The following is a 15,863-nucleotide window of genomic DNA, read 5'->3' as shown; positions in this document are numbered from 1 at the left end:
TGGTCTCTGTTTTGTTCTCATGGCTTCAATCTATTTCCTAAACAGCAGCAGAAGTGTTCTATAAAATATAAATTGGATCCATAATATTCCTCTGCTTAAAATTTCAAAATCTTCCAGACCTTGGGGTATGAATGAATTGGCTCCTGTCTACATCTCAACTCCATCTCCACCACTCTACTTCTTGCTCATCATGCTACATCCACAGAGGTCTGCTTTCAGGTCCTCCAATACATTCCATTCTTTGCTGTCCCGGGGTCTTTGCACATGCTGGTCTCACTCGCTCCACTCTTTATCCTTCAAATCAGCAAAGAATGTTGCCTCCTGTTTAAAGTAGCTCTTCCCCTCTTACTCTATCTCATTCCCTGCTCTCTTCATACTTTCTATTTGTTTTCGTTTCTCCCCCAATACAATATAAGCTTCATGAGAGGAGGGGCTGCAGCAACAGCTGTAAAGGGAGAAGGAGGTACTTCACCGGAAATGTCTGAGAAGTACTGGCTGTAGGTAGGTCTCACTCAGCTCTTTCTTTCTTCCTTCCTTCCTTTTTTTTTTTTTTTTTTTAAAGATTTTATTTATTTGAGAGAGAGAGAGAGAGAGAGAAAGCAGGGAGGAGAGGGAAAAGCAGTTCCCCACTGGCCAGGGAGCCTGACACGGGGGTTGATCCCAGGACCCTGGGCCTGAGCCAAAGGCAGATGCTTAACCAACTAGGCCACCCAGGTGCCTCTATTTGTTCATTTTTGTTTGTTTGGTTTTTCAGTAGGTTCCACACCCAATGTTGGGCTAGAACTCACGACCCTGAGATCAAGAGTCACATGTTCTACCAACTGAGCCAGCCAGGCCTCCCGAAGTCTCTCAGCAGTGTGAGTTATCATTCTAACACCGGTTACTACCACACTCCCTCGAGATGGAGCACTTCTATCATTTCAAAAGGAACTAACAATAAGGACTCAGGGGCAAGTCACATTAATTCTAATGGCTACAGCCTGAATTGTATCCTGTCAAAATTCGTATGTTGAAGCCCTAACACCAGTGTGGTGGCCTTTGGAGATAGAACGTTTGGGAAATAACCAGGTTTAATGACGTTATAAGGTTGAGGCCTTTATAATGGGACTAATGCTCTTATAAAGAGGATGAGGCACCAGAACACTATCTCCGCCAGGTGAGGACAGAGCAAGAAGGCAGTCTGAAAGCCAGGAAGACGGCCCTCAACCAGCACCCTGACCTTGGACTCCCAGCCTCTGGTACTATGAGAGATAAAGTTGTGTTGTTTATGCCCCTAGTCTATGGTATGTTGCTATGGCAGCCTGAGCGGGCTACCGCTCACATCACCAAAAATGAGAAGGCCCCAGTCTCATCTGCAGGATCAACAAATGAACAAGGAAAAAGACGCCTGATGAAGGAGCACTCTCCGGAAAGACTCTGCTCCAAAATGAGACTGCCCCCTCCTGCTCATGGGATGCTCTTCTCCGCACCACTACACTCGCAGAGACTGAACCCTGTTCAGGCTAGTGCTTTGAATACTCACTGCTTACAAATGCTCACACGTGAGAAGACTTCACAGCTGACACCAAAGGGTGGCAGGCACCCTCCCTTTAGCCACCTTCCAACCTACCCACCCCCATGCACTAAAATGGGTGAGTCAGGCACACCAAGGCATATATCAACAACTGTGTTTTGTTCAGAAAGACTCACTGATGTTTCAGTTAGGAAGTAATTTGGTTGGAACTCATGACAGCAGGCAGAAACATTTCCTCAGGCAATCTTCCCATGGGATTTCTGCCTGAAGGAAAATCTCACAGGATTCTTTAAAAACTATTGCTTATTTGTTTGTTTAAAAAGTAGACATTTCAAATAGCTGTTTTTCCCCCTTTAAAAGTAGGCTTTAATTGTAGATTAGAGTGAAGTGGCTAGCAGATTCTTTGAGACACTTTGTTAGAAAATCAAACCTTCAGGAGTTTCTATGTTTTATAAAAGGAAAGGGTCGAACATTGTATTTTTATTTTTTTGAAAGATTTTTATTTGAGAGAGAGCACATGCACATGCACAAGAGTGGGGGAGAGGGGATGGGGGAGACAGAATCTCAAGCAGACTCCCCCCACTGAGCATGGAGCCCAATACGGGGCTCAATCTCACGACCCTGAGATCATGACCTGAGCCAAAACCGGGAGCCGGATGCTCAACCAACAGAGCCACCCAGGCGCCCCTAACATTGTATTTTTAAAGTCAGTTATTTCTCTGATACTTCTACCTTGGGGATTTCAAAACATAGCCTTAGTGGTTTTAATAAAAAGTCCCATGTCTACCTTACAGGGAGAAATAAGGGAAACTAAGCACAGCAGTTAGCAATAGGCTATGAAGGTCCCACAGTCCAGAGCTCCATATCAAATGATCAGAGGTATAAAGCTTGGTTACAAGACAGAGAAAGATGATATTGGTATTTTGTGATTAGAATAATCAAAGCTGCTCTGAAATGGGACCTAGACACCAAGTACAGTGGCAACAGGATGCTTGAGCTGAAGAGATCTGCCACATTTCTGAATCTGCGATTCCAAATATTAATATTGCACGAAGTGCAACAGGGGACAGAGGGCTAGAAAAGGAAACCCTCACACAATTCTGAGGGCCCTAAAATAGTACAAACTTTCAAAATTTTTAAAAGATTAACACCTAGTCATCTTTCTAATGATTTTAATGGAGAATTTCACCTATACACACGTCAGCCCCACTCGTGAATGAACACCTGCCGTCAGTAGGCTCCTGCCTCCTATGTTTGCCTACTGCAGGGGAAGGAACAGGAGCTTACAGCTTTGGGGGAGCAAAATGTAGTCTCATCTCAAAAAGGTTTTAGGTCCCTGGCCTAGACATTCATAGCAGTCATCACAGAAAAAAAGGGAAGCATACACCAGCCTTCCCAACCCTCTATAAAACAGAATCGTCTAGTCCTAATCTGCATTCATCCCAGAGCGATGCAGCCGCCCGTACACAGATACATGGTGAACTGGTTGTTTTGCCAGGAAGTGAAACTCAGGTCTCTTCACTCTTAGCTCAGGGCACTTTTTACTACACCAAGTCACTTCCCATCTAATAAGCAAAGCAGTAAATCAAGACCTAAATAAGAATCTGCTCAAGGAAAACCTCAGTCTCTTTAGTCCTAGAGTGAATTCCGACCTTGAAAAGCCAAACGAGTGTCTGGGGAAAGCTTGCCAATGAATCTCGTAGCGTGCTTGATGCTTCGTGGACTCTATTTCTCCATCACCCCAGCTCCTTCAATCTTGTGGCTATGTCTTTTCAAACTGTCCTGCCTCAAGTGTGCAAAAACAAATCCCCCACCCGCCTCAAGAAAGGTGAGGTCAAAAAAAACAAAACAAAAAAAAAAAACAGTTGCTTTTTGCTGGAACCGTGGCACAGTGGGGCTGTGCAGGAATGTACCTACTCAGGAATCTTCCCACACTCCTGGGTTGTTGAGAGAAACCAGCAGAGGCATGTTCCATACACTCCCCAAATATCTGAGCTGGCGACAACAAAAGATACTCATTCAGAGCTCTCAGCCCTGGGACAACAGCTTCTGTCAGTCAGCTATAGTTCTCACGATGCTGTGTGTCTGCTCTTACTTCAACTTCATACCAAAAAGTGTATCACACCAGATTGAGAAAACCACACAAACGAATTCACACAGTAGCCCAGCAATCCTGGCAGCGCACCAGTACTCAGGATAAAGCTTTTTTTAAAATTTTTATTTCAAAGACCTTATACAAACACATTACTTTTGGCATTTACACAGCAGATCTGACAAAGGACCTGGGGCCCCAGCACCAGAGACCAACACCAAAACAGCCAGAAAGAATTACCACACACAGGGAGTTACCTGGTAAGAGGACAAAGATCCGCATTTTCTTTCTTACCTGAAGCCAAAGGTCGGATCCACTCTTTGCTATTTAGGTCAAGTCTCCAGAGGTCATTGAAGGCCGCATTGCAGCTGCTCTGGGTACAGCCTCCGAACACATACATAGACTGGTTAGCATCGTAATAGCATGCACCTAGAGAGAAAACAATAAATGCATAGCTGATGTGTAACTCTGAAGCCCCTCTAACATTGTAATTATAGCCCATATCGTTCAAAGATCAATTATTTCACATGTTCTGCAACTCTTTGCCAGGTGCCATCTTTATATAACCAGCCTCTTGTCTTCAGATTGGTTAATATCATATTACTCTTTTTTTTCTTTAAAGGTTGTATTTATTCATTTGACAGAGAGAGAAAGCGTGTGAACAACCAGGGGGTAGAGGGAGAGGGAGAAGAAGGCTCCCTACTGAGCAGGGAGCCCAATGTGGGGCTCCAGGACCCCAGGATCATGACCTGAGTCAAAGGCAGAAGCTTAACCAACTGAGCCACCCAGGCACCCCTCACATTACTCTTTAAAATAAGGTCCAGAGAGGGGCACCTGGCTGACTCAGTCAGAGAAGCACACAACTCTTGATCTCAGGGTCATGAGTTTGGGCCCCACGCTGGGTGTAGAGATTATAAAAAATAATAAATTTTAAAAATATATATACGTGTGTGTGTGTGTATGTGTGTGTATAAAATAAAAGAAGGCCCAGAGAATGGCTATGGAAATGTAATTTCTGAGCACACTAAGCAAACTGACAATGTTGTCATTAAATAAGAATATCGTTCCAGCAAGAGCACACAAGAATTCAGATTAAGAGTGCTCAATGAGTAAAATTTCAAAATAAATAAATTAAAAAAAAAAAAAAAAAAAAAAGGAACGTCCCCGCAACTACCAAGAAGTAAAATCCTATGGAAGTCCACTGCCCATACTTCAGATTGTTAAGAACGGCAAATAACAAAGGACAGAGTTTAGCTGACCTCAGACAAAAAGCGTAACTGCCAGAGCCACATTTCCATGTCCACTAATGGAGCTGAGCTTCAGCGTCTTGGTCTTCTCCTATCTGTCTTCAATGAGCCACTCCAACAAATGTGAAAGAAATTTTCAACTGAACCAACTGGTGCCAGGCACGAAAGAACATTCTCTTCCTCCTGGTAACCGATACTTACAGAACAGAAATTAGCAATGTCCTATGGTTTCTGAACCTGAATTTGTGTCCACTGTAAGAATCTTTAATAAGACAAATCCATAACTAAGAGAGTCAAGGGCTCATTTATGTCTCACTGTTCTTCAAAGACCAATTCTTGGCAGCTGTTTCCTTCATATAGCAAAAGAGCATAGTGCCTTTCTTTTTCAAAGAGCTAGCCCACGTTCTTCTTCTTCTCTATTTGGATTGAAACCCCAGCCAACAGCTGGGCCCCATGAGGTCCTTGCCACATGTATTTTAATCCCATACTAAAATAAGGCAATCGGCATTTTCCTGCTTCTCTTTGAGCAAACAAAGATTTCTGGAAGAGGAAGGGACAGCCCAAACTCTGCAAACCTAGCAGGCCTGAAACGACAAGTTTCACACACACTGTATTCTCAATGCCTATCAGTTAATTATCAACGAAGCTTGGAGAGGAAGGGAGTCAATTCAGGCAGCTATGTTTAGAACTCAGATATAATGGAATGAGAAAATAGCCATCAATAATATACTCAAAAATTTTAAGCATCCTACTAAACTTTTGTTTATTGTCTATTTTTATTTAAGACACCTACATGTTGGTATGGGTTGGGGTGGGGAGACCCAATGAGTTCAATGGGCCTTTTAGAAAAAATTAAGAATTTAAGCAAATACCAGCGCTCAAGTAGTCATTTCCCTTTTACCAGCATTCTCCACCCAAACAGCACATTTTCTTTTAGAACATCCAGACCACTGGAATGTACAATACAAAAGTTATAGTTCACAGTACAGCATGAATATTCTGCTAAGAAGTAACATTAAGAATGTTTATTCTAATTGCTAAATCTCTTCAAATTTTCTAAAATGGTTCAATTGCTCCATGAATAACTATTCCAAGACATCTATTTCCAGTTAATATCTAATAATCCCTACTCAAAGCAAGTCAAATATTCACATGAACACACAGCAAACAGTTCTTCAGCACCCAGCACAACTGCCTACTGCAGTATAATCCTCTCCAGCTCAAGGTCTTCCAGTTGTTTCATATTTCCCATGATGCCTGGGAGTCACTCAAGAAATTTCACTGAACTCCAACCTTTGCACATTCAGATGTTAAATTCTCTTTTGTTTTCCACTTGTTTCCAGGGAAAGGTCCTGAGGCATTTATCCCATGCTTAAAGAGCTTTGCTGTCAAGTGTCTCACGTCTACAAGCTAGGACATATTTGATAAGTGATTACGTAAACTATGGAACAAGCAAGGCTGCTTATCCAGTCTGGGCCTGCTAGCTACTGCACGGGCACTACTAGCATGGGTAGGAAATGACCCGACCCTATGTGCAGCCTAAACCTAAACACTAAAAGCATGAGGCTAGGGACTCTAAGAGATCCCTCCATCAATCTGAAAAGGACATTCTCTGTTAGTCAAGACTTCATGATTAGTCATGCGCACAATTGCCAAATAGCTAGGAAAACTGACTTCATTTTTGTCCCAGGCTTCTACACAGGAAAGAAGCTGTACTGCTCCATCTTTGTGACACTTAATTTCACAGAATTCAATAGATTTCAACTCTGAACCAAATGTCAGGAAAGGTGTATGGATGTCTAAGACCTGGAACCTGCTTACCCTCCAGGAGTCAACCACCTGTGGAGCAGACACCTTCAACACCCCATCACTCTGCAGTTTAAAACAAGCATTTCCTTGATTAAATTTCCTAGCAATGCTGTGGCATAAACAGAATTTGTTATACACACTTTACAGATGAGAAAACTGTGAGTTAGAAGAACTAAGGAGGGGCGCCTGGCTGGCTCAGTCAGGGGGGTGTATAACTCTTGATCATGACTTTGAGCCCTATGTTGGGATATAGAGATTACTTAAAAATAAAGAAAATTGGGGGCACCTGGGTGGCTCAGTCAGTTAAGCAGCTGCCTTTAGCTCAGGTCATGATCCCAGAGTCCTGGGATTGAGTCCTGCATTGGGCTCCCTGCTCTGCGGGGAGTCTGCTTCTCCCCCTGCCCCTTCTCCCCCCAGCCCCTGCTGCTGCACGCTCTCTCTCTCACAAATAAATAAAATCTTAAAAAATTGAAAAAAATAAAAATAAAATAAATTTTAAAAATTTGTTAAAGGGGTGCCTGGGTGGCTCAGTCGGTTAAGCCTCTGTCTTCGGCTCAGGTCATGATCCCAGGGTCCTGGGATAAAGCCCCGCATCATCCTCTCTGCTCAGCAGAGAGCCTGCTTCTCTCTCTGCTTACAGCTCTGCTCGCTTGTGCTCCCTCCCTCTCTCTCTGTCAAGTAAATAAAATCTTTTTTTAAAAATTTGCTAAATAAAAATTAAAAAATAAGAGCTAAGGGACTTGGTTCTCAAGTTTGAAGTTCTTCTATCTGGGGTGCCTGGGTGGCTCAATCATTGGGTATCTGCCTTTGGCTTGGGTCACGGTCCCAGGGTCCTGGGACTGGTCCCACATCGGGCTCCCTGCTTGGTGGGAGGCCTGCTTCTCCCTCTCCCACTTGTGTCCCCCCTGCTTGTGCTCTCTGTCGCTGTCTCTTTCTGTCAAATAAATAAAATCTTTAAAAAAAAAAAAGTTCTTCTTTCATATACAGCCTCTCTGACAATTATGGGGACAGATAGATGGTAATAAACAGTACAAGGAAGGAAGGAAGAGTGTTTTAGGGGTGTACAAGTAGATGAAGAAAAGAGCTTAATCTCCATGCAGGAAATATGAGAGGAGTTTATGAAGAACGTGGCTTTTGGCTTTATCTCTGAGATGGGTGTTAGAGGATAGAACATTTTCAGGCCATTAACAAGGGAAAAACAAGTCCCGGGATGAAAAAGGAATAGGAGGGAAAGGGAGAAGGTAATCGGGGCATCCAAACAAGGCCATGATGTAGGAAATTTTTTTTTTTTAAGATTTTATTTATTTATTTGACACAGAGAGAGAACTCTAAGCAGAGAGGCTGATACAGGGCTCGATCCTAGGACCCTCAGATCATGACCTGAGCCAAAGTCAGAGGCTTAACCCTCTGAGCCACCCAGGCGCCCCTGACACAGGAAATTTAAGACATAACAAGGAGCCTCGTGTGGGTGGAGCCTAGCTGTGTGAGGATGCGGCAGAGATTCAGGCTGAAAGAGTATACTGGGGCCCTGAAAGTCCAGGGGAGTGGAAACTTCTACACGCAGTGTAGAAAGGCTGAGGTTTCTCGGCAGAGGACAGGTTTCAGACTTGCAGCGGATCCGGACAGGGGCTCCTGTCATTTTAGGCAGGTCCATTCTCTTTGTGTAAGAGCATCCCATTCACCACAGGACAGACAGCATCCTGGTCCTTGCTACTAAATGCATGCACTGCTCTCCAGTCAAGCCAATGAGCAATGAATGACCTTACATATTTCCAAATGCCCTAGGAGGTGGCACTGTCCCCAGTTTCAGAGATGGGTGCCAGAAGTGTCTAGTGCAGTTTTAGATGAAGTGAGAGAAAAAGAAGACCATTTAGAAAAGATTTAGGAAAGATGGAATGATTAGCTCATAAAAGTGAGTAATGGGAAAAATAAGAAAAGATATAAGAGATTGCAGAAATGGATGGAATCAGTAAGATTTGACTTTTGTTGCTGAAGGAAAGAGAAGTGAGGATAAATCCAAGAATTCAAGTGTGTAACCAACAGAATGATAATGCCATTAACTAAGCTATGGAGAGCAGAACATCTGGGGGAACTCCTAAGGGCCACGAGTAGCTGGCAAGATAGGAAACATCTGTGTATCTCTGTGGCAATATGAGCAAAGACCTGGAAATGCAGACCTTGAGCTCAACATGAGTCAAGAATAAGAAATAAAAATGGGCTCTGGGGAGAAACACAAAGTAGGGAGAGGAAGGAGCTAAGGAAAGACACTGAAGGAATTCCTGGTTTTTAACCTATTCTGAAAAATGCCGACTTCCCATGTAACAGTTGTCTTCAGTCTGCCAGTTAGCACGCAGAGAGAAAGGGAACAATGAGAGATGCGCTCAGAGGAAATGAGACACAGACCCTTTAAAAAAAAAATCTATGGCACACTTTCTTGGCTTTCAAGTGAAGATATGAAAAAATTATAAGGTTAAAAACATATATCAAAACCCACCAACCTCTGAATTTCTGTGAGCTTACTCAATGTACTTTTCCTTTCCATTTCCCCTTCAAATAACTATCTCTATTTTGTGGTGATACTCTTTCCAAAGCTGTTAACAGAAAAATATTTCTTTCTTCTCTCACTAGAAAGCTGAACTATTGCTGTGATAATTATTCATCCCTGAATACTAGCCAGTCTGGTTTCTAACTTTACCCAGATTCGCTCCATTTCCCTCACCTAGGGTTCTAAAACTACTTGTTTCAAAAAATCATCTGAAAACAGTCTTTAGAAACCTTATCTCCACTTCTTAGTCCAAATATCTGGAGGTAACTGAAGTTAACACCCCCTTGAACAATAAATATTGGACCTAACATGGATTCTTCTGTAATTTCATTAAATATTCCTATCAAGAATTCATTTAGAGTCTATACTCCTGAAAACATTCAAGACCCTTTCAAAATTATGTTTGAGGTAATAAAATTGAGAAGGAGGAAGGAGAGAAGAGCAGGAGGAGGAGGAGGAAATAGTAGTACTAGTAGGACTAGTTGTTGGGTTTGGGGTAATTTTCAGTAGTTGCTGTTAATGGCCCTTTCACTACGTTGACATCTGCATGGATGGTCCAAAAGCAATGCTAGGTAAAACTGCTGCAGCCTGGGCAGGACTCAAGGCAGGGGTATTAAAATAAACAAAACCAGTTCTGACTCCGCAGACCCCTGAAAGGGTCTCACAGATACGCTCCTCCCTGAGAAGCCCAGGAATCACACTTTGAGATCCACTGTCTTGGGGGATTTACAACAGGACAAGTAAAAATAGCTCAAGAAAACTGAAAACACAGGAATAGTTTGGCCTGTTCCTTTGATCTATTTAGACCCAGTTCAAAGACAATAATAAATTGTAATTACAGACTAAATTCCCTCTGGATAGGAGTACCACATACAGTCTGGGGCAGCCAGACTCCAAGATGGCCTCCAACAGTCCTCACTTCCTGGTATTTATTCCGCTAGTCAATCTCTGTGTGACCATAAGAACTAAGCAGAAAAGTCAGTATTCACTTCAGAGATGAGGTTGGAAAAGACCATGGCTTCTGTCTTGATGTCTGTGTCTCTCTCTCAGTTCATTTTGTGGGAAGCCAGCTGCCAAGTAATTAGCAGCTCTACACAGAGGTCCAAGTCCCAAAGAATGAAAGCCTCGTGTCTACAGTTACTTGAGTGAACTTGGCAGCGGATCCCCTGGGACCCAGTCAAGCCTTCAGGTGACTACAGCCCTGGCGGACAGACTGACTGCAACCTCATCAGAGACCCTGAGCCAGAAGCTCCCAGCTAAAGCACTCCCAAATTCCCGACCCTCAGGAACTCCGTAAGATAAACGTTGTGGGGCGCCTGGGTGGCTCTGGGGGTTAAAGCCTCTGCCTTCGGCTCAGGTCATAATCCTAGGGTCCTGGGATTGAGCCCCGCCTCGGGCTCTCTGCTCGGCAGGCGCCTCCTTGAGATCTCCGACTGTCAGATAAATAAATAAAATCTTAAAAAAAAAAAAAAAAAGCAACGTTTTAAGCTGCTAAGTTTTGTGGTAATTTTTATGCAACATGAATAACCAATAAACTCTCCTTCTGCTGAAGAGGTCAAAAAATATACACTGATCATGATGAGCACTGAGTGATTTACAGAACTGTGAAATAACTACACTGAACACCTGACACTAAGAAGATTTATAATTTTACTATTTAAATTTGTATTTTATAGTTAATACCCTTTGTGTTCAAAAATTTTTGTGTTACCCCAGTCAAATTCAGTGTTTGCTAAACATATACTATGTTAAAATAAAGAATTATTGTTAAGACTTAGTGCTAAATCCTGGCTACTCCCAAAGTAGGGTCTCAGAAATACCCATGTGCACTCCTTTCCTTTGTTTCCTCTGAGTTGACGTCAGATGTTCAAGTCTAAGATAATACCTTGACCTCTTTGGAGCAGATACTAGAAAAATCCAAATATAAAGTTATACCAGAGTGTCTATGCTGTATCTAGGCTCACACACTTCCCTGACTGAAATTATAAAATTAATATAAATCCTCATTTTGAATTCATTTCATTAAAAAGTCAAACAAAATACATGCCTCTGATGTAATTTTAGATATGACTAAAGGCAGGGTGGCCTCTGCTCTCACGGTAAATACTTACTGTGTGAGAACCGCTGAGTGATCGGAGTTCCAGGGTAAGGGTATGTCCGACTCTCCCACTGAATGTGTCCTTCCTGGACAGCCTTTATGAAACCATGGTAACACTGGTGGGCTACACCTAAAGACAAAAATAACAAAGGCCTCAGCCTGGATACTTCACTTTTCAATCAAATTATTAAAACTGTATCTATTAACTATCTTATCACTTTTATAAGACTTAAGATTCCAGAATGCCTGGGTGGCTCAGTTGGTTAAGAGGCTGCTTTCGGCTCAGGTCATGATCCCTGGACTATGGGACCCAGTCCTGCAGCAGGCTCCTTGCTCGACAGGGAGCCTGCTTCTCCCTCCGCTTCTGTCTGTCACTCTGCCTGCTTGTGCTCGCTCTCTCTCTCTCTCTCTCTGATAAACAAATAAATAAATAAATAAAATATTTAAAAAGACCTAAGTTTTTTTTTAGGAACTCCAAATTTCTCTGATTTTTCATTCAAAGAAGGAAAACAGAATTTCAAAACAAGAAAATCCATTCCTTTTACTTTACCAAGGTTCAGGGAGGTTAAGTGTTACTAAGCTCAAGGTTACAAAATTAGCTTACACTGTAACTCTGCTCCCCTTTATGTCATATGATGAGGCAACACATTAAAATAATTGGTAGGGGCACGTGGCTCAGTCAGTAGAACATACGACTCTTGATCTCGGGGTTGTGAGTTTGAGCCTCACACTGGGCATAGAGTTTACTTTTAAAAATAAATAAATAGGGGCGCCTGGGTGGCTCAGTGGGTTAAGCCGCTGCCTTCGGCTCAGGTCATGATCTCAGGGTCCTGGGATTGAGTCCCGCATCGGGCTCTCTGCTCAGCGGGGAGCCTGCTTCTCTCTCTCTCTCTCTCTCTCTCTCTGCCTGCCTCTCTGTCTACTTGTGATCTCTCTCTGTCAAATAAATAAATAAAATATTTAAAATAAATAAATAAATAAATAGATAGATAGATAGGGGTGCCTGGGTGGCTCAATGGGCTAAGTCTCCGCTTTCGGCTCAGGTCATGATCTCAGGGTCCTGGGATCAAGCCCCACACTGGGATCTCTGCTCGGTGCCCCCACCCTCTGCCTGCCTCTCTGCCTATTTGTGATCTCTGTTTGTCGAATAAATAAAATCTTAAAAATAAATAAGTAAGTAAAAATAAAATAACTGTATTATTTACTCCAAAGCAAAGGGCGTGGGGGAATAGTTTAGTTTTGTGAGAAGGAGCTGGTAAAACAGTGTCTGGAATATAAATAACAGGCATTCATTAATGCCTATGGTTATACCATGGTAACCAAGCATATTCCATCTTAAACAAAGAGATAATAATTGGCTTATAGGGAATTATGAAATGATGAATTTACAACTACAGAAGGCTATCTTTAAAACTGAGAGCTTTGGGGCACCTGGGTGGCTCAGTGGGTTAAAGCCTCTGCCTTCGGCTCGGGTCATGGTCCCAGTGTCCTGGGATCGAGCCCCACATTGGGCTCTGTGCTCTGCGGGGAGCCTGCTTCCCCCTCTCTCTCTATCTGTCTGCCTCTCTGCCTACTTGTGATCTCTGTCAAATAAATAAAATCTTTGAAAAAAAAAAAAAACTGAGAGCTTTTACTATAATGGTGGATACATGTCATTATACAGTTGTTCAAACCCAAAGAATGTGCACCCTAATGTAAACCGTGGACTGTGGGCAGTGAGTGGTCCATGAGGTTCATCAACTGTAAAAAATGTACCACTCTGGTAGGGGATGTTGATAGGGGAGGCTGTGGATTTTGGGAAGATAGGGGGATATATGGGAAATCCTAAAATTTCAATTCAATTTTGCTGTAAACCTAAAACCACTCTAAAATATCCAGTCCATTTTCCTTTTTTTTAAAGTGAGAGCTTCATGTTTCTGGAACAATCTTTTTTTTTTTTTTAAAGATTTTATTTATTTATTTGACAGAGATCACAAGTGGACAGAGAGGCAGGCGGGGTGGGGGGGGGGGGGAAGCAGGCTCCCTGCTGAGCAGAGAGCCTGATTCGGGGCTCGATCCCAGGACCCTGGGATCATGACCTGAGCCGAAGGCAGAGGCTTTAACCTACTAAGCCACCCCGGCGCCCCAACAATCTATCTTTTTAACACATGAAATGATTATCTTATTTCAAAGAGCAACATTCTGAATGAAGAGTATAACAAATTATGTTACACATTTTTTAATTCATGTTACCTTAGTGGATCCTTAAGCAGGATCAGAGTACTTATACATGTTTTCCAATGATGATTACTACCCCTTGGCTAAACTCACAATTAAGAATTAAATATTAAGGGATGCCTAGGTGGCTCAGTTGGTTAAATGTCTGTCTTTGGCTCAGGCTCCTTGCCCACTCCCAGCTCATGCTCCCTCTCCCAAATACAGAAATAAAATCTTAAAAAAAAAAAAAAAAAAGATTTAGGGGCATCTGGGTGGTTCAGTGGGTTAAGCCTCTGCCTTCGGCTCAGGTCATGGTCTCAGGGTCCTGGGATCGAGCCCTACATCAGGCTCTCTGCTCAGCGGGGAGCCTGCTTCCTCCTCTCTCTCTGCCCGCCTCTCTGCTTACTTGTGATCTCTGTCTGTCAAGTAAATAAATAAATAAATAAATAAAATCTTTTAAAAATAAATAAAATTTTAAAAAATTTTAAAAAAGAATTAAATATTAGAAAGACACAGCCACTCAATGTGTGACAGCACTGCCAACTATACATTGATGAAGAAAGTAACACAGATTTATAAATGCTGAAATGAGGTAAGGCAGCCAGGAATGAAAGACAGATACCTAGTGACAGGACAGGACAGGAGGAAACTGTCTTGGCAATAACTTCCTTCCCCCTGAAGATTTAAGACTGTGAGTACTAGGTTAGGGCTTCTCTCCCTTAAAAAAATATATCAAAATAATTGGAATGCAAAAAACCCCACAAAAAACCCCTAAGAATAAATTGATGTATTTCATGAGATCACAGTCCCTCGCCCGTGATTCTTGCACTTCTATTTTAGAGATGAAACCATCTACTTCCACAGGTTAGGCCCCCAGTTTCTTGGGGAGTCCATTAAGTCTACAAGTAGAAGCAGGCTGTGCACACCAGTATTACCAGTTGTGAGCAAACGAGCACAGGGCCCAGCAAGCAGTTACAGCACAGCTGGTCCTCGGTCTCGGGCTGGATGCTGAGCAACTGACAACGACCCCATGCCTCCTAAGAACCACCCTGATGAAAAGATCTTAAAATTCAGTTTGATGTAAAGGTTTTTCTGTCGTAACTCTGACTGCCTGTTCCCACCAGGAAAGAACAAATTGATACAAGCCTTGCTTTGATCAAAGATTATTTAACTGGCCTGATATCTTAATTTTACAAACAGGCCTTTTCCACTTAAAATGTCATGAAGTCAAGGGGCACCTGGGTGGCACAGTCGGTTGAGTGTCCAACTCTTGGTTTCAGCTCAAGTCATGATCTTGGCGTCATGGGACCAAGCCTTAGATCAGTGGGTTAAGTGCTTGCCTTCAGGGCAGGTCATGATCCCAGGGTTCTGGGATGGAGCCCCAAATCGGGCTCCCAGGCTCACATTCGGCATGGAGTCTGCTTAGGACTCTCTCTGCCCCTTCACTCCTCTCTCCCAAATAAATAAATGAATCTTAAAAAAATAAAAACAAAAACAAAAAAACCTGGGCTGCCTGGGTGGCTCAGTTGGTTAAGCGTCTGCCTTTGGCTCAGGTCATGATCCCAGGGTCTTGGGACCAAGTCCCCACATCGGGCTCCTGGGATGCTCAGCCTGCTTCTCCCTCTCCCTCTGCCTGCCACTCCCCTTGTTTGTGCCCTCTCCTCTCCTCTCTCTCTCTCTCTCTCTGAAATAAATAAATCTTAAAAAAAAAAAAAAACCACCTAATGAAGCCAATTACCTGCTATCTATTAATTCAAAATACAGTACACCTAGTAACTACAACGTTTAGCCAAAGTTGAAATCTTGATTAGGAAAGGATGGAAAAACAGGAGAAACTCTTTTTTTTTTTTTTTTAAGATTTTATTTATTTATTTGGCAGAGAGAGACCACAAGCAGGCAGAGAGGCAGGCAGAGAGAGAGGAGGAAGCAGGCTCTCTGCCGAGCAGAGAGCCCGATGCGGGGCTCGATCCCAGGACCCCGAGACCATGACCCGAGCCGAAGGCAGCGGCCCAACCCACTGAGCCACCCAGGCGCCCCGAGAAACTCATTTTTAAATGTAAAAGACGTGCCTAGGGTCCATATTGCTCGAGATAAAATTAAACAGTAAATGCTTGTACAACTCCACATTTGCCACAGTTAGCTACTTTAAGAAACACAATGATATCCTCATAAAGAACATGGACTCTAAACCCAGACTACCTGAATGTTGAGTGTTTGTAAATGGAGGATCTTGGCTAACATACTTAACTATGCCTCACATTCCATTTCTTCATCTAATTCAGAGTCTGCTGTGAGGACAGGACAGTAGCCACTACACTGCCCAACAACAGTACGAGGTACATTAACGTTCATTATACTGTTAC

At 42.9% G+C, this 15,863-nt stretch overlaps 1 protein-coding gene across 1 annotated transcript in view; it reads right to left on the bottom strand.

Annotated features, from left to right (window-relative positions):
* Positions 1-15,863, bottom strand: part of FBXO42 (F-box protein 42) — a 107,043-nt gene that overhangs the window by 32,876 nt on the left and 58,304 nt on the right. The window contains exons 3-4 of the mRNA XM_047726053.1: positions 11,318-11,434; positions 3,900-4,034 (exon numbers count right to left, since the gene is read on the bottom strand). Coding sequence (XP_047582009.1) covers positions 3,900-4,034; positions 11,318-11,434 — 252 coding nt within the window. The remainder of the gene's footprint in view (positions 1-3,899; positions 4,035-11,317; positions 11,435-15,863) is intronic.

Source organism: Lutra lutra, chromosome 4, assembly GCF_902655055.1.
Source record: "Lutra lutra chromosome 4, mLutLut1.2, whole genome shotgun sequence".
Lineage (NCBI taxonomy): Eukaryota > Metazoa > Chordata > Mammalia > Carnivora > Mustelidae > Lutra > Lutra lutra.
The sequence above is the reverse complement of the archived record's forward strand: the minus strand, read 5'-3'. Positions and strand labels throughout refer to the sequence as shown.